This window comes from Eschrichtius robustus, chromosome 11 (assembly GCF_028021215.1).
Source record: "Eschrichtius robustus isolate mEscRob2 chromosome 11, mEscRob2.pri, whole genome shotgun sequence".
In the NCBI taxonomy this organism is placed as follows: domain Eukaryota; kingdom Metazoa; phylum Chordata; class Mammalia; order Artiodactyla; family Eschrichtiidae; genus Eschrichtius; species Eschrichtius robustus.
In genome coordinates this window covers 112,097,483-112,120,107 of record NC_090834.1, presented here as the reverse complement: position 1 = coordinate 112,120,107, position 22,625 = coordinate 112,097,483, and the positions used below count along the sequence as shown (strand labels likewise).

The 22,625-nt window shown below is 55.2% G+C and overlaps 2 protein-coding genes across 3 annotated transcripts in view; both read right to left on the bottom strand.

Annotated features, from left to right (window-relative positions):
* Window positions 1–3,037: 3,037 nt before the first annotated feature.
* LOC137771657 (tumor necrosis factor receptor superfamily member 26-like) lies at window positions 3,038–15,898 on the bottom strand. Of its 2 annotated transcripts, none has more exons than XM_068555201.1 (10): window positions 15,770–15,898; window positions 14,579–14,666; window positions 13,558–13,686; window positions 12,173–12,290; window positions 10,615–10,694; window positions 5,758–5,856; window positions 5,358–5,396; window positions 5,221–5,246; window positions 4,074–4,373; window positions 3,038–3,323 (listed from the first exon to the last, which is right to left on the bottom strand). In XM_068555201.1, exons 1-10 carry the CDS (start codon window positions 15,821–15,823, stop codon window positions 3,270–3,272), a joined length of 987 nt encoding a protein of 328 aa, XP_068411302.1. In that variant the 5' UTR covers window positions 15,824–15,898; the 3' UTR covers window positions 3,038–3,269. The 2 variants fall into 2 exon arrangements, with proteins under 2 accessions (XP_068411302.1, XP_068411303.1); XM_068555202.1 differs by having other exon boundaries at window positions 12,173–12,287.
* A 2,288-nt stretch (window positions 15,899–18,186) lies between these two features.
* The window catches only part of OSBPL5 (oxysterol binding protein like 5), a 69,191-nt gene continuing 64,752 nt past the window's right edge, over window positions 18,187–22,625 (bottom strand). The window contains exons 20-22 of the mRNA XM_068555096.1: window positions 21,561–21,699; window positions 21,019–21,121; window positions 18,187–19,310 (exon numbers count right to left, since the gene is read on the bottom strand). Coding sequence (XP_068411197.1) covers window positions 19,172–19,310; window positions 21,019–21,121; window positions 21,561–21,699 — 381 coding nt within the window. The 3' untranslated portion in view covers window positions 18,187–19,171. The remainder of the gene's footprint in view (window positions 19,311–21,018; window positions 21,122–21,560; window positions 21,700–22,625) is intronic.

The window sequence follows — 22,625 nt, the reverse complement described above, 5'->3', positions numbered from 1 at the left end:
GTCAAAAAAGAGTTTATTGGGAGGTCTCTGCATGCCTACCTAAGATACCTTCTGCAACCAATTTGTTTATAATTTGCAAACATATATGTAGCTCCATGTTATGGAGGGCAGCCGTGAGTTTAAAATACAGAAATGTCCCTCCCTAGCCCATTCCTCTGCCTGAGCTCTTCCAAATTTCCTGGATGTTGGGGTTCCCATATCTCGTCATTTTCTTCAAGTCCAGTAAACCCCATAACATCTTCCAGGTACTTTCTGGAACCTCATGTCTGAATTCACAATAGATCTTATTGATGGCTGAAAAAAATAAAAGCAAAAAGGGAGAGTTTGTTTACATTCCTGGAAGGCCCCGAGGAGCATCCTCTGTAACTCGGCTCCCGGGAGCGTGGTCCTAGAGGTGTTTCCACCTGCCCTGAGGGCTGGGCGCCGGGCAGCACGCCACGGCCCACGACCTGGGAAGCCCTGTGACAGCCCAGATGATCCCACAGAAGGGACCAGGCCCAGGGGCCAGGAGGCCAAGGTCTGGCCACGACCTGCTGTGTCTCTTGACACGTCTGTTGCTCATTCATTACTGGAGCCAATGAACCTGGGAGAAGGAACCAAGGAACCCCAGGCAAGTCAGAAGCCCTGTGGATAAAGCATCTGCTGACGTCCACCCTGCCCTGCCCCTCTCACACGCCACCCAGCCACGGGCTGTGAGGTGCTCAGGACGGGTAGGCCTCCTGGCATCAGTGGGGGGACCAGGTTAGGCCTTGAGACCTGGGGCAAGTTTTGTAGCCTCTCTGAGCTTCGGATTGTCGTGTTTTAAATCTGTAAGATGGGGCAGTCTCCCAGAGCTGTTAGAATAAGATTATAAAAAGCACCCGGCACGCAGCACGTGCTCGATAAATCTTGACTTTTGTGCCGCTAAACCCACAGCATCCCAGCCATGGGGACCCACTAATCTAGGGTTACGTAAGTATTCCTATCACCCACTCATACTTTCTTTTAAAAACAGGAATGTATAATAAAATAAAAACAACATCCAATCCGTCTTTATGAACCCCACAAAACTTATATCTGACAAATGTCTGTTTCTCTACTGTCATTGGTGAATGTGAAAAAGTGGATCTCAAGTCCACAGGAAAGTTCCCTAAGCTTCGGGTAGGCAGGTGGTCCCCCGTCTCGAAAATAAAGACATTAGGCCTTAGCAGTCATGTCAAAGAAGGAAGACTTTTTAAAAATATATGTTTATTTATTTGGCCGCACTGGGTCTTAGTTGCGGCACACAGGATCTTTGTTGCAGCATGCGAGATCTTTAGTTGTGGCATGTGGGATCTATTTCCCCAGTAAGGGATCGAACCCAGGCCCCCTGCATCGGGAGCATGGAGTCTTAGCCACTGGACCACCAGGGAAGTCCCAACTAGGAAGATTTAGCCTAAACAAATAAACGAGAAGATTTGTTAACAAAAATAACAAAAAAAAGGTTAACAAATAAAAAAAGAAAATGAAGAATTTAGACTACTTACCATCACAGGAAACGTCCTTCAAAAAATACTTTGGTTCACATTCCTGCAGAGAGAAGAGAATAAAATGGGTCCAGGAGCAGAAACCTGTGTGGCCTCTTAGAGGAATTCTACTGAAATAGAACCAGAACCTGGTTTCTTGCGGGAGCCGTGGGTGGGGGCCGGTGGGCCTCTATGAACATGAGAAGACCCCTGAGTCAGCCCGTGGGGAGTCCCCACCCCCGTCCCCCCACGGGTAGCGGAGAGCTCACAGCCCAGCGTGTCCTCTGGGTCACACTCCCCCAGGACACGGCCTGGGCGTGCGGGCGACACCGTGCTGTCACGGCTGCCCGTTTGGGCGGGCGGGGGTCCCTGCTGCTCTGCATGTGCTCCTGACTCTTCCCAGACCCCGGCCCTGCTCCTTCTCCCCTGGGGGGTGCGGATAACAGCTGAACGATGTCACCTGGCGGTGACCTGCTCTCTGGATAAGACAATGGAGAGGACACAGGTCTACAGACATGCACTGTGGACAAATATTAGTGACTTATCCACACAGCCTCCTAGTTCAGGGAAATCCGAGCATGGACAGGACACCAGACAGATGAAAGCTGACCACCCGTCTGAAGGAGCTGCCACGAGCACGGGGTTCTCCCTGGATGAGGCCAGGCGTTCCTCAAGATGCCGGGGCCTGAGGCCAGGAGCTTGACCACGTGGCTCAAATCTCAGCTCTGCCTCTGCCCACGGCCGGCAAGGACTCACCGCTCCGTCTCATGGCTGGTAAAAAGGGTACGAACAGCTGCCCTGTTACAGCACAGCCCCGGAGGGACACCCAGGGACCAGCACGTCACCCTGACCTGACCCTCGGCAGGGGCCCCAACTTCTGCATTTTATTCGTCTCGGGAGCCCTGGAGAATCCGACAAAAGTCACAGGCCGGCTCCCTGAAATGATGCATAAGGGCGCATGACCCATGGAACCTACAGTCTCCGGACTTCTCAAGCCCCGTGGCTGTGCAAGGGTGGCCCAGGGGTCCACGATCTCCTCCCAGTCTCCCCTTTCTTCAACCCCTGACCTTGCCCTGCCTTAGGGTTCCTCATCACTCAGCAACCCTAGCCCTCCCCCCCGGGGCCACTTAGTGGGTGTCTGATCATTCGTCAAACCCCATTCAGGTGTCACCCACTCGGGAAAGCCCCCAGCAGCCCCACAGCGGAGGATGGGAACCGTCGCTTCCTGCTGTGCACGGCTGGACACGGCCCACTCGGGGACAATCCCACCCATCTCGGGATCCATCCCACACCCTGCCCTTGCAGCCCCGTGTTCTCCAGATGCCAAGCCCGGCACCCAGGAGGTGCTCGGCCCAGCTCTGCTGACAGCGCAGGAGGCTGCAGGGTCCAGCACCAGCGGGCTGTGCCTCCTCGGTCCTGCTGTTTCCCAGCCCCGGGGCCCAGCGAGGACACACGCTGAGCCACTGCTCCCCCTTGGTGCCACGGTCCCCTTGTTACCGAGCCCAAGCTCGCGCTGCTCACCGCACACAGGCCAATAAGTCAGAGACGAGGTGTTGAGACAAGGAATACGACTTTATTCGGAGAGCCGGCAGACCGAGAAGATGGCAGACTTATGTCTCAAAATAACCACCTTATCAGGGTCTGGATTCCAGTTTCTTTTATAGAATCAGACAGGGAAGTAAAGTAAAAAGGCAGAATAGAGAGGGAGAGGCGGTGGGGAAGTAAAGAGGACCATCAGTCTTGCAAATCATCTCCTGGAATGACCATCCTTGAGGAGGGGATGCATTAATTTCTTCTTTCTTGCAGCCATTCACAGGTGGGCAGGGTCAGATTGTCTTCCTGTGAGATGAACAGAGGCACTTTAGTTTAACTTTCAGGCAGAGGGGCAGCGTTCCCTGAGGCAGGCCATTATGTATGATTATAGTAACAAAAGCAATGAAAAGCAAAGGCTAAAGTCAAAGAAACAGATCCAACATGGAGTCAGAATTGGCTCTTCCCTGTTACACCCTCAGACAGCAGGTAGGGTTGGGGAAGGTTATGGGTTGAATTGTGTCCCCGCAAAGGTTCTGAAGTCCTCCCAGTACCTGTGACCGTGACCGTATTTGGAAACAGCGTTGTTGCTCACGATAAAGTTAAGATGAGGTCACTAGGGTGGCCTCTAATCCAATATGACTGGGGTCCTTATAAAAAGGGGAAATTTGGAGAGCGACTCACACACAGGGAGAAGGCCACGTGGAGATGAAGGCAGAGATGGGGGGATGCTTCTCCAAGCCAAGGAACCTCACAGATTGCCGGAAACCACCAGAAGCTGGGAGAGGCCTGGACCAGATTCTCCCTCAGAGCCCTCGGCGGGAAGTGACCCTGCCGACACCTTGATCTCCGACTTCCAGCCTCCAGAACCATGAGACAATAAAAGTCTGATGTTTAAACACCCCCCTCCCTGACTCTGGGCTGTGGGACTTTGTTATATCAGCCTCAGGAAACTCAGACAAGAACTCCGCAAGAGCACCACACAGAGCCCTGCACGCAGCAAGCGCTCAGCGAGCAGGGCCTTGGTCATCATTCAGACCCTCCCAACGGTCCACTTACCTGCTCCAGGCTGTGGAGGGAAGGGGATACCTCTGCTTGGCCTGGGGGCCTGGGGGCCTCGGGAGCTTGAGTCTGTTGTAGTGTCTGCTCTGGGGCTGCTGGACTTCCTTCGGCCCCCAGCTCCTGTAGCTCAAAGATTTCCCCAGCGTCCTTGGAGGGCCCCAGGCGGGTCCTGGCCTCGGGCGCCAGGGCTGAGTCCTCCACCTCCAACAGCGGCCTGGTCTCCACACCAGGGGCTGGTTGGCCCCTCTCAAGGTCAATGGGCATCTGCATCTCCTTGGGCTGGCTGCTTCTAGGTGACTAAGGAACAAAGTCATTTCTTCTGGTGACAGGAGCCTGCAGGACAGGCCCTTCCCAAGCCACTTTTAGGGAAAGAAATGCCAACTGTCTGATAGGTAAGCAAGGCCTGTGCAATTTTAGAGAGGAACACTGCACGGGGTCAGGTCCCTGCTCTGCCACCGACTCCTTGGGGGATCCCAAGAGAAGCCTGTGGTGGGTTGAATGGTGGGCACCCAAGGATATATCCACATCCTAATCCCTAGTACTTGTGAATGGGACCTATTTAGAAATAGGGTCTCTTCAGCCGAGGTCATACTGGATAAAAGTGGGACCGGTATCCTATGACTAGTGCCCTTAAAAGGAGAGAGATTCAGAGACACACGGGGAGAGGCTGTGTGAAGACAGCAGAAACTGGAGTGACGCGCCCATAAGCCAGAGAGCGCCAAGCAAGTCCAGCCCCAACCAGGGGAAGCAAGGAAAGACCCGCCCCTAGAGCCCCGAGGGGACCAAACCCGCCAACCCCATGATTTCGGATCTCTGGCCTCCAGAACTGTGGGACAGTAAGCTCCTAATGTTTTAAGCCCCCCGTCTATGGGGATCTGTCTCAGCAGCCCTGGGATATGATTATAGTAACAAAAAGAAAAGAACAACCTTTTCTTTTTGAACAAAAGAAACAAAAGAAAGCCTTTTGTCCCCTGTGCCTCAGCAGAATTTAAGTCTTCCAGCACACATGTTCCAGGGCTCTGCTAAGGTGGGCGCAGACACCACTGGACAGGCTAAGTGTGGACGCAGTGGGGAAGGCCTGGGGATGCCCCCCACCCCTCCACCTCCTGGGGCTTCCCGGGACAAATCCCAGGGTGATACTTACAGGGCTGCCTGGCTCCTTTGGATTTTCTGCAAATCAAAAAGAAGAGAGAGAACTGAAAACAATTGATATTAACTATTACAGCGACTTCTGTGGGGAGAGGAAATGCCTTGAATTCAAAGTCAAGAAAGTGGACTTACGTTTCACAAAACCGACAACCGACTGGAAAAACCACGCAGCTGGGAAAACACAGGAGGGGCACTTACTTGGTAAGCTTCCCTAGCACCCAGGGACCGCCTCCTCCAAGACCCTCTGGCTGGAGCTGCACCCGTGTCTCCTGGCTTCCCGGCCCCCGGCACCCTGGACACCCGTCCCCAGCAGCCGCCTGCGATTCTGGTCTCAAGCCCTGCACGTCGGGGAGCACGCAGCAGGCGGCTCCGAGCTCAGACACACACGGGGCCCCCCGAGATGGAAAGCGAACAGAGCTGTGTTCAAATGAGAGGCTCCCGTCAGGAACCACTGACCCCAGGCCCCCGTTTCTGAGCTCCTGACGCTCTTGCTGACCCGGTTTCCTCAAGGATCAACGTGACTCTGATTTACCTCTTTTTCTATAGTGGCAAAAGGTGGCGGTGATGATGGTCGTGGCGATGAAAAGGACCACAGCCGCAGTAAAGAGGATCCACGACCACTTTAGTTTTCCTGCAAGGAGGCAAAACGGAGAATGCTGTCGCAGGGTCAGGCACGCTCACCTCATCCAAGTGACGTGCTGCTCTCGGGCGTGGTGGCAGCACCGCCGCTCTCCAGGCCCCGAAGTGCTCTCTCGATGACTGTCGCCACGAACCTCCCCAGCAGGAGGCACGACAGGCTCAGACAGGACCTGGGCTCAGAGGCCCTGGGCTGTTGCTCACGTCCTTGGAAGCAGCAGGAGGTCTGACCTGCCAGCAGAGCAGCAAGAGGCCCTGGCATCCTGGGATGGGGCTCAGGTGTGAGTGGTCGCAGCTGCAGGATTTACTCCTGGGTCAGCAGCAGGCAGAGCCCGGAGGAGGCTGGGAGGAGGGAGTGGATGGCCAGTCCTCATGGCAGTAGGGCCGGGCCACGCTGGCCCAAGGGACAGGGCAGGGTCCACCCTGGGGAGACCTCTGGCGTGACCACTGGGGTGTCTCCGTCTCACCCTGCTAAGCTCCCAGCGCCAACAGGAGCCGTGGACGCACAGACACGGGGGGTGGGGGCGGGCCCATCAGAGCCATGGACGCTCGGCCACCCTGATGCAATCTGTCACCAAGGACAGAGGAGGAAGGAGCGAGTCTTTCATGTGGTGCCACTGTTCTGCTTAAAGGCTCTTCTTTATTCTCTGATCAGGCCCTTCCTCATTCTGCCTTCTGTTCTGGTGTTATAATAGCCTTCAAAAGTGTTTGTGGGTTATAGAGGGAACCTACCTCAACATAATAAAGGCCATATACGAGAAACCCACAGCAAACATCATACTCAATGCTGAGAAGCTGAAAGCACTTCCTCTAAGATCAGGAACAAGACAAGGATGTCCACTCTCACCACTATTGCTCAACATAGTCTTGGAAGTCCTCACCACGGCAATCAGAGAAGAAAAAGAAATAAAAGGAATAAAAACTGGAAAAGAAGAAATAAAACTGTCACTGTTTGCAGATGACATGATACTATACATAGAAAACCCTAAAGATGCTCAAAACCCTAAAGAACTACTAGAGCTCATCAATGAATTTGGTAAAGTTGCAGGATACAAAATAAATATACCGAAATCTCTTGCATTCCTATACACCAACAATGAAAGATCAGAAAGAGAAATCAAGGAAACAATCCCATTTACCATCACATCTAAAAGAATAAAGTACCTAGGAATAAGGAGGCAAAAGACCTGTATTCAGAAAACTGTAAGATGCTGATGAAAGAAATCAAAGATGGCACAAACAGATGGACAGATATACCATGTTCTTGGATTGGGAGAATCAATATTGTGAAAATGATTATACTACCCAAAGCAATCTACAGATTCAATGCAATCCCTATCAAATTACCAGTGGCATTTTTCACAGAACTAGAAGAAAAATTTTTACAATGTATATGGAAACACGAAAGACCCCGAATAGCCAAAGTAATCTTGAGAAAGAAAAATGGAGCTGGAGGAATCAGGCTTCCTGACTTCAGACTATACCACAAAACTACAGTAATCAAGACAGTACGGTACTGGCACAAAAACAGAATTATAGATCAATGGAACAGGATTGAAAGTGCAGAGAAAAACCGACGCACCTATGGTCACCTAATCTATGGCAAAGGAGTCAAGAATATACAATGGAGAAAAGATAGCCTCTTCAGTAAGTGGTGCTGGGAAAACTGGACAGCTACACGTAAAAGAATGAGAGTAGAAAACTCTCTAATACCATACACAAAAATAAACTCAAAATGGATTAAAGACCTAAATGTAAGGCCAGATACTATAAAACCCTTAGAGGAAAACACAGGCAGAACACTCTTTGACATACATCACAGTAAGATCTTTTCTGAGCCACCTCCTACAGTAATGAAAATAAAAACAAAAATAAACAAATGGGACCTAATTAAACTGAAAAGCTTTTGCCCAGCAAAGGAAACCATAAACAAAACACAAAGACAACCCTCAGAATGGGAGAAAATATTTGCAGACGAAGCAACTGCCAAGGGATTAATCTCCAAAATATACAAATAGTTCATGCAGCTCAATATCAAAAAACTAACAACCCAATCGAAAAATGGGCAGAAGATCTAAATAGACATTTCTCCAAAGAAGACATACAGGTGGCTAAAAAGCATATGAAAAGATGCTCAACATCACTAATTATTAGAGAAATGCAAATCAGAACTACAATGAGCTATCACCTCATACCGGTCAGAATGGCCATCATCAAAAAATTCTACAAACAATAAGTGCTGGAGAGGGTGTGCAGAAAAGGGAACCCTCCTACACTGTTGGTGGGAACGTAAACTGGTACAGCCATATTGGAGAACAGTATGGAGGTTCCTTAAAAAACTAAAAATAGAACTACCATACGATCCAGCAATCTCATTCCTGGGCATATATCTGAAGAAAACCATAATTCAAAAAGATACATGCAGCCCAGTGTTCGCTGCAGCACTATTTACAATAGCCAGGACATGGAAACAACCTAAATGTCCATCAACAGATGAATGGATAAAGAAGATGTGGTATATATACAATGGAATATTACTCAGCCATAAAAGAGAATGAAATAATGCAACTTGCAGCAACATGGATGGATTTAGAGATTGTCATACTGAGTGAAGTAAGTCAGACAGAGAAGGACAAATATCATATGATATCACTCATATGTGGAATCTATAAAAAGGGTACAAATGAACTTATGTACAAAACAGAAACAGAGTTACAGATGCAGAAATCAAACTTATGGTTACCAGGGGTAAGGGGGGGAGGGATAAACTGGAAGATTGGGATTGACACATACACACTACTATATATAAAATAGATAACTAATAAGGACCTACTGTATAGCACAGGGAACTCTACTCAATACTCTGTAATGCCCTATATGGGAAAAGAATCTAAAAAAGAGTGGATATATGTATACGTATAACTGATTCACTCTGCTGTACACCTGAAACTAACACATTGTAAACCAACTGTACTCCAGTAAAAATTTAAAGAAAAAAGGTCCTTGCATGTTATTTAAAACATAAGAAAACTGACAAGCTGATTTTTAAATCTCAGTGGATGTGCTGAGTCCAAGGGTGGCCTGACGACCTTGTGGAAGGAGGCAAGGGGGACTTCAGCTCCAACATCAAGGCTGGCAGGAAAGTGGCACTGGCCCCAGAACAGACAGATAGGAAGCCCAGATGGACACGGCGCTCAGTTATGACCAAGTAACAACTGAGGGCGGGGGAGGGATCGTCTTCAAATCACAAAATGGGGTAGTCGATATGTGCAGTGGGAAAACATACACTGAACCTAGACCCCTACCTCACACCTCGCAAAACACCAATTCCAGGTTCATGTAGAGTGAAGAAGAGAAAGGTAAGACCACGAAGCTGCTGGCAGGTCACATAACAGAATACTTTCTCCGGGTGAGCAGAGATTTCTCACCCTGGAGAGGAAGAGCACCAACCATAGCGGAAAACAGCCACAAACTTGATCTCATTAAAATGAAGGACCGGGGCTTCCCTGGTGGCGCAGTGGTTAAGAATCCGCTTGCCAATGCAGGGGACACGGGTTCGAGCCCTGGTCCCGGAAGATCCCACATGCCGAGGAGCAGCTGGGCCCGTGAGCCACAATTACTGAGCCTGCGCGTCTGGAGCCTGTGCTCCGCAACAAGAAAGGCCGCGATGGTGAGAGGCCCGTGCACCGCGATGAAGAGTGGCCCCCACTTGCCACAACCGGAGAAAGCCCTCGCACAGAAACGAAGACCCAACACAGCCATAAATAAATAAATAAATAAATAAAATTTAAAAGAAATAAGCAAAAACATTCTTTAAAAAAAAAAAAAAAAAAAAAGAAGGACCTCTGTCCACAAGAGACCCCATAAAGTGAGTAAAAAGGCACCCTCGGGGGCAGAGGTGGGTGCAGATATCCAATACAAAGGGCTTGTATCCCAAGCTTATAAATAATTAGCAATGTTTATAAATAATCATCAAAAATAAGAAAATGAAAACCCCAGACAACCGAATATAAAAATGGGCAAGACATCTTCAGTGACCTGGATGGACCTAGAGATGATCACATGAAGTGAAGTAAGTCAGAGAGAGAATGACAAATACCGCATGAAATCACTTACCTGTGGAATCTAAAAATACGACACAAATGAACATGTTTAGTAAACAGAGGCAGACTCACAGACGTAGAAAACAAACTTACAGTTACCAAAGGGTAAGGGGGGATGAGGGGGGGATAAATTAGGAGTTTGGGATTAACAGATACACACTATTATATATAAAATAGACCAACAAAAAGGTCCTACTGTATATAGCACAGGGAACTATATTCAGTATCCTGGGATAAACCATAATGGAAAAGAATCTGAAAAAGAATATGTGTATGTATATATATATATATATATATATATATATATATATATATAAAAAACTGAATCACTTTGTGTACACCAGAAACTAACACAATATTGTAAATCAATAATAAAAAAAAGAATAGTGCCTGAGCCGACACGGCCCCAACATGGGGACAAGGATGGCAGAGCCACAGCTTGTCCCCAAGGATTCTATTTGTTTACTCAAGACAGGAGTGTATGAACGGTGACCCATGGGCCAAATCCCGCCCACTGCTATAAATAAAGTTTTATTCACACACAGCCAAGCAACAGCAGCAGAGCTGAGTTGTGACAACAGGGACCTTAGGGACCACAGAGCCTCAACTTTTTACTTTTATGGATTTAAGAGACAGAATCAGACCCTTACCAGCCTCTGGATGAATTTTTACGGCGCAAACTGTATCCCTTGTGGCGTTGCAGGGTTGAAGGATGGTGCTGTCTTCACACCTGAGAGGAAGAATAAAGAAACCCTGCGGATTACTTCTCCCCGCCCAGGCCCGGCCCAAAGCATCCTTCTTAAAACCCACCGGTCAGGGGTTAGAGGGACCGGCCCCGCGTCCTGTGCTGCCCCACCAGGCTTCAGGCCATCAGTGTCTGGCATTTCCCGGGCTATCTGGCCCAAATTGGCTCAATGAGAATAAAGCTTGGGGATTCTCTGATATATAGGGGAGGGGCCTCCCTCTGTCTCTGTTCCCGGATAGAGATGTGTGTGGCTATGAGGACTGGACCTGCCGTAGCCATATCTCTACCAAGAGGGAAGTCAGCCTAAAGATGAAGCTCATGGAGAAGGGGACAGGCAAGCAAGTCCAGAGAAGCCAGAGCCCTGATCAAACCAGACCTGAGGGCAGTCCTTACTTTGGACTTGTCCGGTTCACGAGTCAACAGTTTAACATGGTCTGAGTTGTATTTAAGAGTCTACAAATGTGAGCAATTTTACAAGTGGCTTTACCACTGTAAATGTCTTCCCCAAAGTCCCCCCAAAATCTATGCCCACCCGAAACCACAGAATGCTACCTTATTTGGAAATGGGGTCTCTGCAGATGTAATCGTGTTAAGATGAGGTCATACTGGATCAGGGTGGGCCTGAATCAATGACCAGCGTCCTTACAAGAAGGAAATCGTACGCAGGCAGAGAGAAGGCCACGTGAAGATGCAGACACACAAACAAAGGGAGAAGACCACTTGGAGGCGGAAGCAGAGATTGAAGTGATGCGTCTACAAGCCAAGGAGCGCCAAGGACTGCCGGCAACATGGAAAGCTGAGGAAGCGAGGGAAATTCCTCCCTGAGAGTCTTCGGAGGGAGCACGCGCTGCTGACACCTTGATTTCGGACTTCTGGTCTCCAGAACCGTGAAAGAATACATTGCTGTTGTTTATTAAAAGCCACCCACTTGTGGTGCTTTGTTACAGCAGCCCCAGGAAACTCTTACCGTGACAGTGGGCATCCCACCCTGCCTCAGGGCGTGGTACTGCCGTCCTCTCTGCCTGTGGTTTTCTTTGCCTGGAGCTTCCTCCCTCCCTCCCTCACGGGGCCTCTGCTCTAGAGACCTGTCTCTAGCATCCCCTCTGTCCCGCACGGGCTTGTCACTGTATAGGTGTTGGGACGGTCTCCACCATGGCTGGGGGCGCCAGGCCTGCCATATGACCTGCAGGCCACAGCGGGGCTCATGATCATACCTGAAGGAAGGAATGAGCACTGACTCCAGTCCGTCACCAGGTGGAAACATCCAGGTGACTTGTCTGACTTAATTTCAGGACACCTCTATGGGGCAGGTGCTACCATTAGCCCCATTTTACACACGGGAAAACGGAGGCTCCGGGAAGGGGGCGGAAGAATAAGTGGCCCAAAGCCAAACAGGCAGTGAATGGAGGAGGGGAACCCACGCCCAGTCCTGTTTGTTCAGCTCACACACCCCAGGCCAACACCTTTTGCACCGGAAGCAGCTCTCCGTGCAGTGCTTGGAGTCGCAGTAGAAGCTGCCCTGCTTGCACTGGCATAGCCGGTCGCTGGTTGGGAAGCATTCAGTCACCACCTCCTGATCTGCTGGAGGGAAGGCCGACGGTCAGTCACTGGGGCCTGGACTCTGTCCTGCCCACGCCGGCCACGTCCAGGTTCACAGTCAAAGCCTCAGAATCTTCACCCCCCTCCTTCCCCAGCAGGGATGGAGACGGGGACCAGCCAGACCTCATCCCCTGCATCTGGAGTGTCTGTGGAGGGGCCCGTGGGTGCCCCAGCCATCTGGGCTGGGGCACAGGGCCAACTGCTCAGGAACACCCCCAAATCATTCTGTCCATCTCGTCTGCCCCACGAAGAACAGAACAGCTCTACTCGGTGTGGACAATGAAGGGTCTCTCCCAGCATCACGGGGGGATTCCGCCCTTTCGCCTGTGACGGGCTCGGTCATGGGGCCACACCCCACATTTCACATCTACGGGGCTATTTCCACGGGGCCCACTGTCCACCCCCACGTGAATATCACACTGCTGAACTGTCTCTCTGTACAGAGTCCTAGTACTTGGGGGAGCCAGTGTGCTATCTTGTTTTCCCCCTTTAGGAAAGAAGGAAGCTGTTTTGGCAACTGTCAGCATAGCCACTTTTATGAAATCTCCTATTGGGATAGTTTACTTTTTAAAAATAAAAATTGTATCTACTTAAGGTGTATGGCATGATAAGTTGATACGTTCTGTTGGGATTTTCATTGGGAATGCACTAAATCTAAGAACCATTCCTGGGAAAACTGATACTTTGAAAACACTGAGGGAGATCCCTATCTGTCCAGTGGTCAGGACACGGCGCTGTCACTGCTGTGGCCCAGGTTCAGTTCCTGGTCAGGAACTAAGATTCTGCAAGTTACACCGTGCGGCCCAAAAAACCCCCAACAAAACGTTGAGCCTTCTTGCTTACTCTCTTGTGGTATTTCTCTCCATATTTAGATTTCCTTAAATGTTGTTTGTTCACTTACACATTTATGCATGCTTTGCTAGATTTATTCCAAAGAATCTTGTTTGTTTGGTTTTCTTTTGCTAATGCAAGTGGTATTTTTCAATTACATTTTAAAAAACAATGTCACCGATATACAGAGGTTTAGAAGAACTTCTGTATGTCGTCCTTACACATAGCAACTCTGAAATCCTAATGACCTGTAGGTTGATTCTTTAGCCAATACACACAGCGTCATGATAAAAACAAGCACTTTGTGATGCCTGCTCTGGCAGCCCCATCCCCGTGTTCCTCTGTGATCATTTCCTTTGGGGAGGTTCCCACAGGGCCAGTCGATGGGGGCACGTTGCCTGGACGGCAGCCCACTCACCCTCCCGGCACTGGGAACACGGCACGCAGCTGCTCTCCTCACTGGGGTGGGCCCGGAAGGTTCCAGACTCGCACTCCCTGCAGTCTCCGATGCTGTGGTCCTGGTCTATGTATTCGCTGACGTAGTGGCCTGTGGCAGGTGGTACACGGAGGGGAGGTGGGTGTCCAGGGCTGTCCTGCTCTGCCGCAGACCCCGCCTGGTCTCTGAGGCCTCTGCATGAGGAGGTCCCAAGGCACCTGGAGGCCAGACTGCCTGCACAGTACCCACCCCTCTCCTTGGAACATTCTGGACTGATCCGAGGCCACAGGTGTCCCAGAAACCGGGGACCTGAATTGCCCCTTGGCTTTTACTGATGCCACGCAGTATGTGGATGTTGGGCAGAGGTCACGAGATTTCATGTTGGACCAACCGTGTCCCTTTCTTTCCTACATGTGGTTCATGTAGGTGTGCGTGTGAATGCATGGATGTGTGTGTATAACTGTATGTAGTGCGTGTACTGGTGGGTGTGCAGGCGTGTGTGGGGAGGATACGGGGCTGAGTGTCCAGGTTTTGGGCGTTTGGTCTCTGAACCAGGAGCCCGGAAGGCACACTTGCCCGGATAAAATGAGGCACGTGTGCAGGTGTGTGTGAGTGGATGATGCCCATGGTGATGGTACAGGTGTGTGGCTGGACCCTTACAAGAGGAGGCCGTGAAGGGACTTTCATTGATCACGTGGGCACACCTGTCTGAGCGTGGATGGGGTGCGGGTGGGAAGGTGGGCGTGTCCAGCCTGGGCACGCATCCCCACTTCTGTCCTCCAAGCCCTGCTGAACTCACCTCACCCATCTCAAAACAAGCACACACCACTCTGTTCACACGAGAGCCCCCAAGGTGGGTGCAGAGGTGGGGCACTGGGCAGCTGCCCAGGAGAGGCCCTCCCACCCCACAGGCAGCCCCCAGCTCTGCTCAAAGGGACTGAGGCCTCCCTCCTCCCAGGCAGGGGTCTGCCCCGGAAGGCTCTGTAAGTGGTCCCAGACTCACCAGCCGGGCAGAGTTTGCTGGAGCGGCAAAGGCCGGCAACCTCATACTCGCCCGGTTTACACCGGGTCTCCCCGGTTGCCATGGTCACCTTCAATCAGAAAGAGAAGATTGGCATTATCAAAAGATGCCTCTGCTCCGGATGGAAGCAGACACCGAGACCCCTGAACAAGGAGTGGCAGTCACCCGCCAACCCGGAGCACTGCCTCCCTCGTCGGGGTGGGCTTCCTCGGGGGAGCATCTCCGTGCTGTTCCACTCGCGATACACAGCAGTATTATTTGGGGGGAATATGTTCTTTAGTTCCCAAATGCATGTGGATTTGTTGACTACTTCGATGGTGGACGCCTATTTTATTTGCATGGTCAGAACTAGACCCTTTGTGGTAGTAATCCTCTGGAATTTAGTATTTGATTTTTTCTAGTCTATAGTTAATTTTTTCACCTGTTGCATATAGACTGTGTTAAGAAAGGATATTGTCTGGGCTTCCCTGGTGGCGCAGTGGTTGAGAATCTGCCTGCCGATGCAGGGGACACGGGTTCGAGCCCTGGTCTGGGAAGATCCCACGTGCCGCGGAGCAACTGGGCCCGTGAGCCACAACTACTGAGCCTGCGCGTCTGGAGCCTTGTGCTCCGCAACAAGAGAGGCCGTGATAGTGAGAGGCCCGCGCACCGCGATGAAGAGTGGCCCCTGCTCGCCGCAACTAGAGAAAGCCCTCCCACAGAAACGAAGACCCAACGCAGCCATAAATAAATAAATAAATAAAATTTAAAAAAAAAAAAAAAAGGATATTGTCTATGGGTTGGGAACGGGGATCTGAGTGTGTATGTGTATCTGAACGTGTACATGTATTATATATTTGAATGTGCACACACGTGCACACACACACACACTCAGCCCCCCGCAGCCCCGCCCCTCCGCAGCCCCGCCCCTCCGCAGCCCCGCCCCTCCGCCTGCCCCCCACCTCCTTCCACTGGGGCTCCCCGCGCTCAGTCACCAAGGATGTGCAGCGGGATCGGCCCCGCCTGGGCCTTTGGGTGCAGGAAACTTCCCGTTCCGACCTGCTCGGGATGGGAATCCGGATGCGGGATGTCCCGCCGCCCGCGTCATCCTCGTTCCGGACGCGCGCCCAGGCCACAGCCCCCTTACCGTTCTCAGAGTCCTCCCTCCCCGGAGACCCTCCGCCGCCGTCCCACCTGCGCCGCGAACAGCAGCAGCACCGCCAGGACAGCGCGCTCCCGGGGCACCATCGCGACGCCTCTGCGGACGAGCGGACAACTGCGGTCACACTTCCAAGCGTGGCTACCCGTCGACCCCCGGGCCCCATTCGATGAGGAGTTTCTGACTTCACAGCCAATCGGAGGGGAGCTTCTGACCGGAGGGGACGGCCTTCCCCTCGCCCCACCCACGGGCTCCGCCTCCCAGTTGCCACGCCTCCCTGCTGGAACCGCTACTTTCCGCTTTCCCGGATTCCCGTAGGTCGGCCACGCGGAGGAGACGCCTGGGACCGGTGGTCCTGCGCGTCCCTGGCCCCCGCGCCTCCCGCCTCGGACGTCCAGGCCTTCAGCCCAGGCCGTCGCCGCTCCGGGGCCACCTATGGGCTTCGGGCTTCGGCGCCGCCGGGACGGCCATTCCCGGCCCTCCCCCCAAGTTTAACTTGTTGCCCAGTCGCTTCCGAGGGGGCGGGGGAGGGCAGGGTGTCTGCACAGCTCCCGCCGCAGAGGAAAGGACGGAGCGCCTCGCTTGCCACGCCCCCCTCCCCAGCCCCTCCTGGGCGAGCACGCTGCCAACCGCCGGTCCCCCCCCCGCCCCCCGCTCCTCCTGCGCCCTCGGCCCCAGATGCCCCAGGGGCTCCGACCTGGGCTCGGGTGGCCGCCGGACGCCGAGCGTCTGTCTCTGCCTCCCCGCCGCAACCACAGCATCTTTCGAGCTGCCCGCGGGAGCGACGTTGATGAGGGAGGCGGGTGAGGTGGATGAGAGGGATTCAAGGGGAGGAGACCCTTCCCTCGTGGGGAGAGCAGGATACAGCCCAGGCACATCCACAGGGGGCTTCGCGCCCCTTCATCTCCGAAACCTCCTCCAACGTCCCCCGCCCCCACCCGGAATCCCATACTCCAGGGGGCCCGCTCAGCTGCTTGAGTCCCTCAGCCCTGCCTGGGACCCAGGTCGCTTCTGCTAGGAGTTCTTCCTACTAGAGGTTGCTGGCTGTTCACCCAAGGAGGTGACAAGGTGAGGTGACTGTCACCGTGTCCCCAGGAAGTGCATCTCCTCGGCCTCTCTCTTTGCTGCTCTGGGTCTCCTAGAGGGTGAGGTGGGGCCCCAGCACAGGCCCTCCTGAGCCTCCACTCTCCTAGTCCAGCTGCAACATCCTCTTCCGGCCCAGGTGCCCTGGGAGCCCAGCCAGGCACACTGTCAGTGGGGCGGGGAAATGGGTGCTGAGTGGAGGTGAGGGTGGGAGGCCCAGCTCTGGACCCTACATCATTCTAGATTTAACCACCAGCATCTGGACACCCAAGAGTTGGCTGATGGACCCTGAAACCTGTCCAGGTTTTTACTGCCCGGAGGTGCTGCGTGATGCCCTTGCAACCACCTCTCTGGGCATTGGTCACCTGTTCCCCTGGGACGATGCCCACCCAGCTTTCTTTTCCTTGTTACTTAGAGTAGTTCTTGGCCTACCAAGGACATAAAGAGAATTCTGGAGGAGATTCCGAGGCTGCAGGGGCCGGGGGTTGGAGGGGCTGGTGGATCGGGCTGCAGCAGGGTGGCCCCGCCTGGCTCTGAAGGGGCCAGGGTGCAAGGCAGGTGGCCCAGGGCTTCGGGTCCAGAGCAGCCTGCCTCAGTAACAAGGTGCAGAATACTTCCACCTGGAAAGCACCCACCCTCAGCAGGGAGTGACAGCCACATGGGGATCCAGAGCCAGTCTAGGGGCACTGCCCTCGATGCGGGATCCCGGGAGTCCCGTCTGCCTAGTGCAGGCGTGAGGGCTGGGATGGCAGTGCCCACCTGCCCCTTCCTCGGCCCCAGTCCAAGTCCATCCTGTCCTGCGGCCTCTCCGTGTCTTTCATCCTTCACGTACTGTCAGGGTTGGGCTGCAGTCTCCCCGTACTGTGGTGCGTGGGGTCTGTGGTCAGCTGTCCCCACCCTCCCCTTCAGGGGCATCCTGGGCTGTCCCAGAAAAGGGAGGCCCACTCACCTGGCCCTGGTGTTTGTGAGTACCGGGAATGGTGGCCACAGTGGAATTGAAGGGCTGGGCTGGGGGCAGCAGGGCAGGGAGGGGGCTGTTACTGTGGAGAAGGGACCGGGCCAAATGGGCTTGAGGGCCACCCTGGAGGCCCCGGTGGGCAGCGCCCCTCCCGTGTCCTCAGCTGGCTCAGCGGCTGTTTGACAGGACCCCAGCTTCCTGACGCTGGCTCAGCAGGGTGGGCTGCTTCTAAGTGCTCCCTGCAAACTGCACCCCCATCCTCCACGGACCTCCTCCCTCCATCCTCAGGGCCTCGGAGCCTTCCCTGGGCCCCTCCAGCCCCAGACAGCTCCTGCTGGCATTGAGTTTCTCCCCTGAAAGACACCCCACCCCCGCCAGTTTCCAGAAGTTCCCCCAAGAAGACAACACACACAATATGTGTGTCTGTTTATTTCAGGGGATGGAGCAAAGACATGTCCCCAAACTGGGGGAGGGCAAGAACATGGGTACATAAACTGGACAATCAGCTCAGATGACACCGCCACAACATAGTTTAAGGCTCCTTGTGTATCTGTATGTGCAGATGCTCACACACACACACACACACACACACACACACACACACACACACACACCCTGGCATTTGACACAGGAATGGAGGCCAGATGCCAGGCGCTGTTCGCAGCCTGCCTAAAATATTGCGATTGCATTTATTAAAAACGTGTGGGAGGGGAAGACCGTGCATCAATCTGAGCAAAGTGTCCAACTCAGGCTCCAGGCCGGGGACGCTGCCCCCAGGCACGCCATGCTCACATGTGCCGGCCCCAGCTTGGCACATCCTGGCTGAGGGAAGTGGGGCGGGTCCTGTAGGTATACGAACTGGGCTCGGTCCAAACAGCACAAAGGCAGAATAAAGCCCCAAGCGCCCTCTCCAAAGCAGCCCAGCTGGCGCCCCCAGCCCACCTGTGGCCCCTCCAGGCCAATGTGGGCAGGGTCTCAGGAAGGGATGGCCTGTGTGTTAGGCCCAAGGACGACCTGGGGTCCCGGCTTGCTCCTCAAAGCCCCCCACTCACCCCTGCTGGGGAACAACATCCAGAGCCCTGCGGGCCCTCCTGCCCCTCCGCCATCAGTCCCCTGAGGCTGACCGGGGATGATGGGACGAGGTCACCAGGGAGTGCAGTGCACAACGAATGTGGCATTTGGCTTCAGCATTAAGGCCAGCGCCTCCCCGGGAGGACCCCGTGTGGCTCCCCAGGTCCCTCCTGCTGTTGTGCCGCCGTGGGCCCCTCTGTCCACAGAGGCCGTGCTCGCTGAGTCTCTGCCTCCACGGGGCTGGCTTAAAGTGCTAGGTGCCTGGGAGGGAGGCTGGGGCCGCCCGAGTTCTGCAGGCGATGCCCGCGCCGTCCCCAAAGGGCTCTTATTTGAGGATGTAGTTAATGAGCAGCTGACACGCCAGGAACACGCAGAGCAGGAACCAAGGGCGGGGACTGTGCAAGAGGCCTGGGGCCGGTGCCTGCCTGGCCTGTGCCGTGGAGCTCAGCACGGCCGAGAGATGCCTGGAACGATACGGCGCCGCAGTTCAGCCAGGGCCAGCCCAGGCAGGATGGCGCATCCCTGCCCCGGGGTGCACATGGGGGTGGAGGGCTCGTTTACGGGAGGGACCCAGGGCACAGTGGCTGCACTGCGCTTCCTGGGCACACATTCCGGGGGGGGGGGTCAAGGCTGGGGGAGCTGGGCCTCTTACATCCTCCCTCCCACCTCCATTGTTATGGGCTGAACTGTGTCCCCCAAAGTCCTCTGTTGGAATCCTGACCCCCAGCGCCCCAGAATGCAACTGTATTTGGAGATGTGACCTTTAAAGAGGTGAATAAAGTAAAATGCGGCCACTAGGATGGGCCCTAATCCCGTAGGACTGGTGTCCTTATAAGAAGAGGAGGTCAGGACACAGACACACACAGAGGGACGACCCCGTGAGGACACAGGGAGAAGACGGCCGTCTACACGCCGAGGAGAGAGGCCTCAGGAGGAACCAGTCCTGCGCTGATCTTGGACTTCCAGCCTCCAGGACTGGGAGAGGTAAATGTCTGTGGTTGAAGCTGCTTCCCTGTGGTACTCTGTATGGCAGCCCAGGAAACCCATAGCCCCGCCCTGGACTCTGACGTCAGTGTGTGTCTGGACCTCAGCAGAAGCTTCCGGCCGTTCTCCCGGCCACCTGCCTTGCAGCTAGTCTCCTTCTGTGGTGCTAGATGGCCACCCCGACCCTCCCGGCTCCCATGGCCTCTGGGCTCAGCTCCACCATCTCCGCCCCCTCACCTGACTGGCCCTTCTCCCGGCAGCAGCCCACCTGTGGTGGCCTCTGCTCTCAGTGCTGACCTCTGCTCTCCCCCTTTGCAGCTCCTCCCCGCCCACCTGCATCCTCCTCCAGGAAGCCCTCCCTGACCATGGAGACAGCATTCCTCTCCCTCTCTCGGCTCCACACAGCCTGCAGTGGAGTGGGTTGCTAAAAAGGTGTGAAACGCCTCTGTGCCACGTATGGGTGGGTCACAGGCATGAAATTCTAGGCTTCCGAGGGCGGCTCCGATGCTAACAGCTGGGTAAGTGCTCGCGGGGTGCCAGGCACAGAGCTCAGCCCTCTGCGCCATCCTCCTCCCGCCCCAGGGCCACTGCTGTCACCCCAGTTCACAGATGGGCAGACTGAGGCAGGGACAGCCCGAGGTCCCACAGGCCGGGCGTCCTGCAGCCCTGCTGGAGCCGGGAGCCTGGCTCTGGGGCAGAGCTGGCAAGCAGGGCTCTGCCTCCTGGTGCCGGCGAAACAGAGTGTGTTCCCAGTCTTCCCCGAGATGACTCACCCAGCTGTGCCTGAGGACCCACTATTCTCGGAGCTGGGGCCACCGCGGGGCGGTAGGAGACATCCTCGGGGGAGCCGGTGCTGGCAGCACCTCCTTCCAGCTTCCGTCTGCTCCACCCGCCACAAGCACGGGCAGCCCTGCCCTGGTTCACCTGGCCTCCGTCAAGCCCCCGCCAGGCCCAGCATCCTCCTTGCCGGCTCAGCCTGTTTACACGCCGCTTTCTGCCCTGCCCGCCCCTCGCAGAGGGCAGAACCCAGGAGGTCCCTTGTCCTCGCCCAGCAGCCAGACCGCCTGAAGTCCTGAGGGTTCTAGCCCAAGTGACAGTGCAGGTGAACGCCTCCCCTCACCCCCCGCCGGCTCTGGCTCTCCTGCTCTCTGACCCGGAGCCCCGGCTGGCCCCCCGAGCGTGGCCCACCTATGTAGCTCCTGCTGGGCCTCCCGGATGGACAGGATCCCCTCGTGCAGCAACTGCAGCCGCCACGCCTCCTTCCCACACCGAGGGCACGGGCTCTTGCAGCCTGGGACGCAGGACCCGGGGGACAAGGGAACACGGGGTGGGGGGGGGGAGAAGTGAGGATGAGCGGGGATGTCTGGGGAGCCGGCAGGTGGGGTCCTGGGGCCGTGTCCCACCTCACAGGAGCCTTCAGGTGAAGCTAATAATACAGGGAGGTGGTGCCGAGGGATGTTTCCAGAGGGAACCCCGGGCTCAGCTGGCCTCTGATTAGCCCAGAGGCGGGGACCAAGCTGGGGAGACAGGCACCCCCTTGAGGGCAGGGGGCAGAGAGGCAGGAGCCAACCCGGAGAGTCACAGACAGGTGGACAGGGCCCAGCCTCGCCCCTCGCACGGGCCCCGCCCCCTGAGTGCAGACTCGGGAGCCCCGCCCCCTCCCGCAGCCCCATCTGCCCCTGGGCTTCTCTCCGCCCGCCCTGAAGAGGGCGTGGCCCAGGCGGGCTCACCGGGAGCGAAGTCACGGTCCTCCTCCTCGTCAGAGAGCTCCGGGCAGGACTCGGGCGTGGAGCCGCTGCTCTCGGTGGCCTGGCTGTGGCCAGACGGCTGGTCGCTGGCCTTGCGGAGCCGCCGGTCGGGGCCAGACCCCTGGAGGGAGATGGAGCAGCTGTGGCCGGGAGCTCACCCACACCCACCGCACCCTTGTGCGCCCGCTGTGCCCTCGGGGACCTGCTGGGGTGTCGCTGGCCTTGGGACGTGGTGGTGGGTTCATGCCAGGGCAGCTCCGGAGGAGGTGGCCGGCAGAGGAGGGAACTGCTGGCTCTGGGTGCACAGAGGAGGTCTGGCCCTGCCCTGCCTGGGCTAGAGCCTCACTCCCCCCGGGGCCTGTGTCCTCAGGGGTAATGCAGACTGCTGGCCCCTCTGTGGCGGCCTGGGGACCGTCACGAGGTCCTGCCCAGTACATGCGGAGACGATGGGGGTGGGGCCAGGGACCCGCTCAGTGTGTGAGCTGACAGCTAGGGGACCCCCAGGCTGGCCGGCCTCAAACAAGCCCCCTGAGTACAGGAGTGGCCAGGTGACAGCAGGCCTGTGTCCAACAGACGGGCCCGGGATGGTGCCTGGACGCTCTGCATTAGGGCCCTGTGGCTCTGATGTGTATCAGCGATGGGGGGTGGGGTCAGAGATGGGGGTGGGTCAGCCATGGGGGGTGGGGTCAGTGCTGGGGGTGTGGTCAGTGCTGGGGGTGGGGTCAGAGATGGTGTGGTCAGTGCTGGGGGTGTGGTCACTGATGGGGGTGGGGTCAGTGCTGGGGGTGGGGTCAGCGCTGGGGGGTGGGGTCAGTGATGGGAGGTGCAGACAGAGATGGAGAGTGGGCAGTCCACCTAGGTGGACTTTGCCACAGGAACAGGTTTAGGGGTGTGGTGGGGCCCAAGCCGACTGGAAAGGCTGAAGAGAAGGAGGAGGATGCAGGATGTCAGGTGGACACGTGTGCGAGGGGCCGTGGGATGTGGCGGAAGGGTGGGTGGGACACACGTGGCTGGTGAGATACTGTGGCCCCTGTTTGCTGGGAAAAT

Bases quoted from the DNA above. Each gene is read 5' to 3' on its own strand.
- LOC137771657 (XM_068555201.1), bottom strand. From the start codon at position 15,823: ATGGTGCCCCGGGAGCGCGCTGTCCTGGCGGTGCTGCTGCTGTTCGCG. The intron at 13,687-14,578 runs GTGAGTCTGGGA...CACCTGCCACAG, and splicing joins CAGCAAACTCTGCCCGGCTG to GCCACTACGTCAGCGAATAC. The intron at 10,695-12,172 runs GTGTTGGCCTGG...TCTTCCTCTCAG, and splicing joins AGCTGCTTCCGGTGCAAAAG to GTGTGAAGACAGCACCATCC.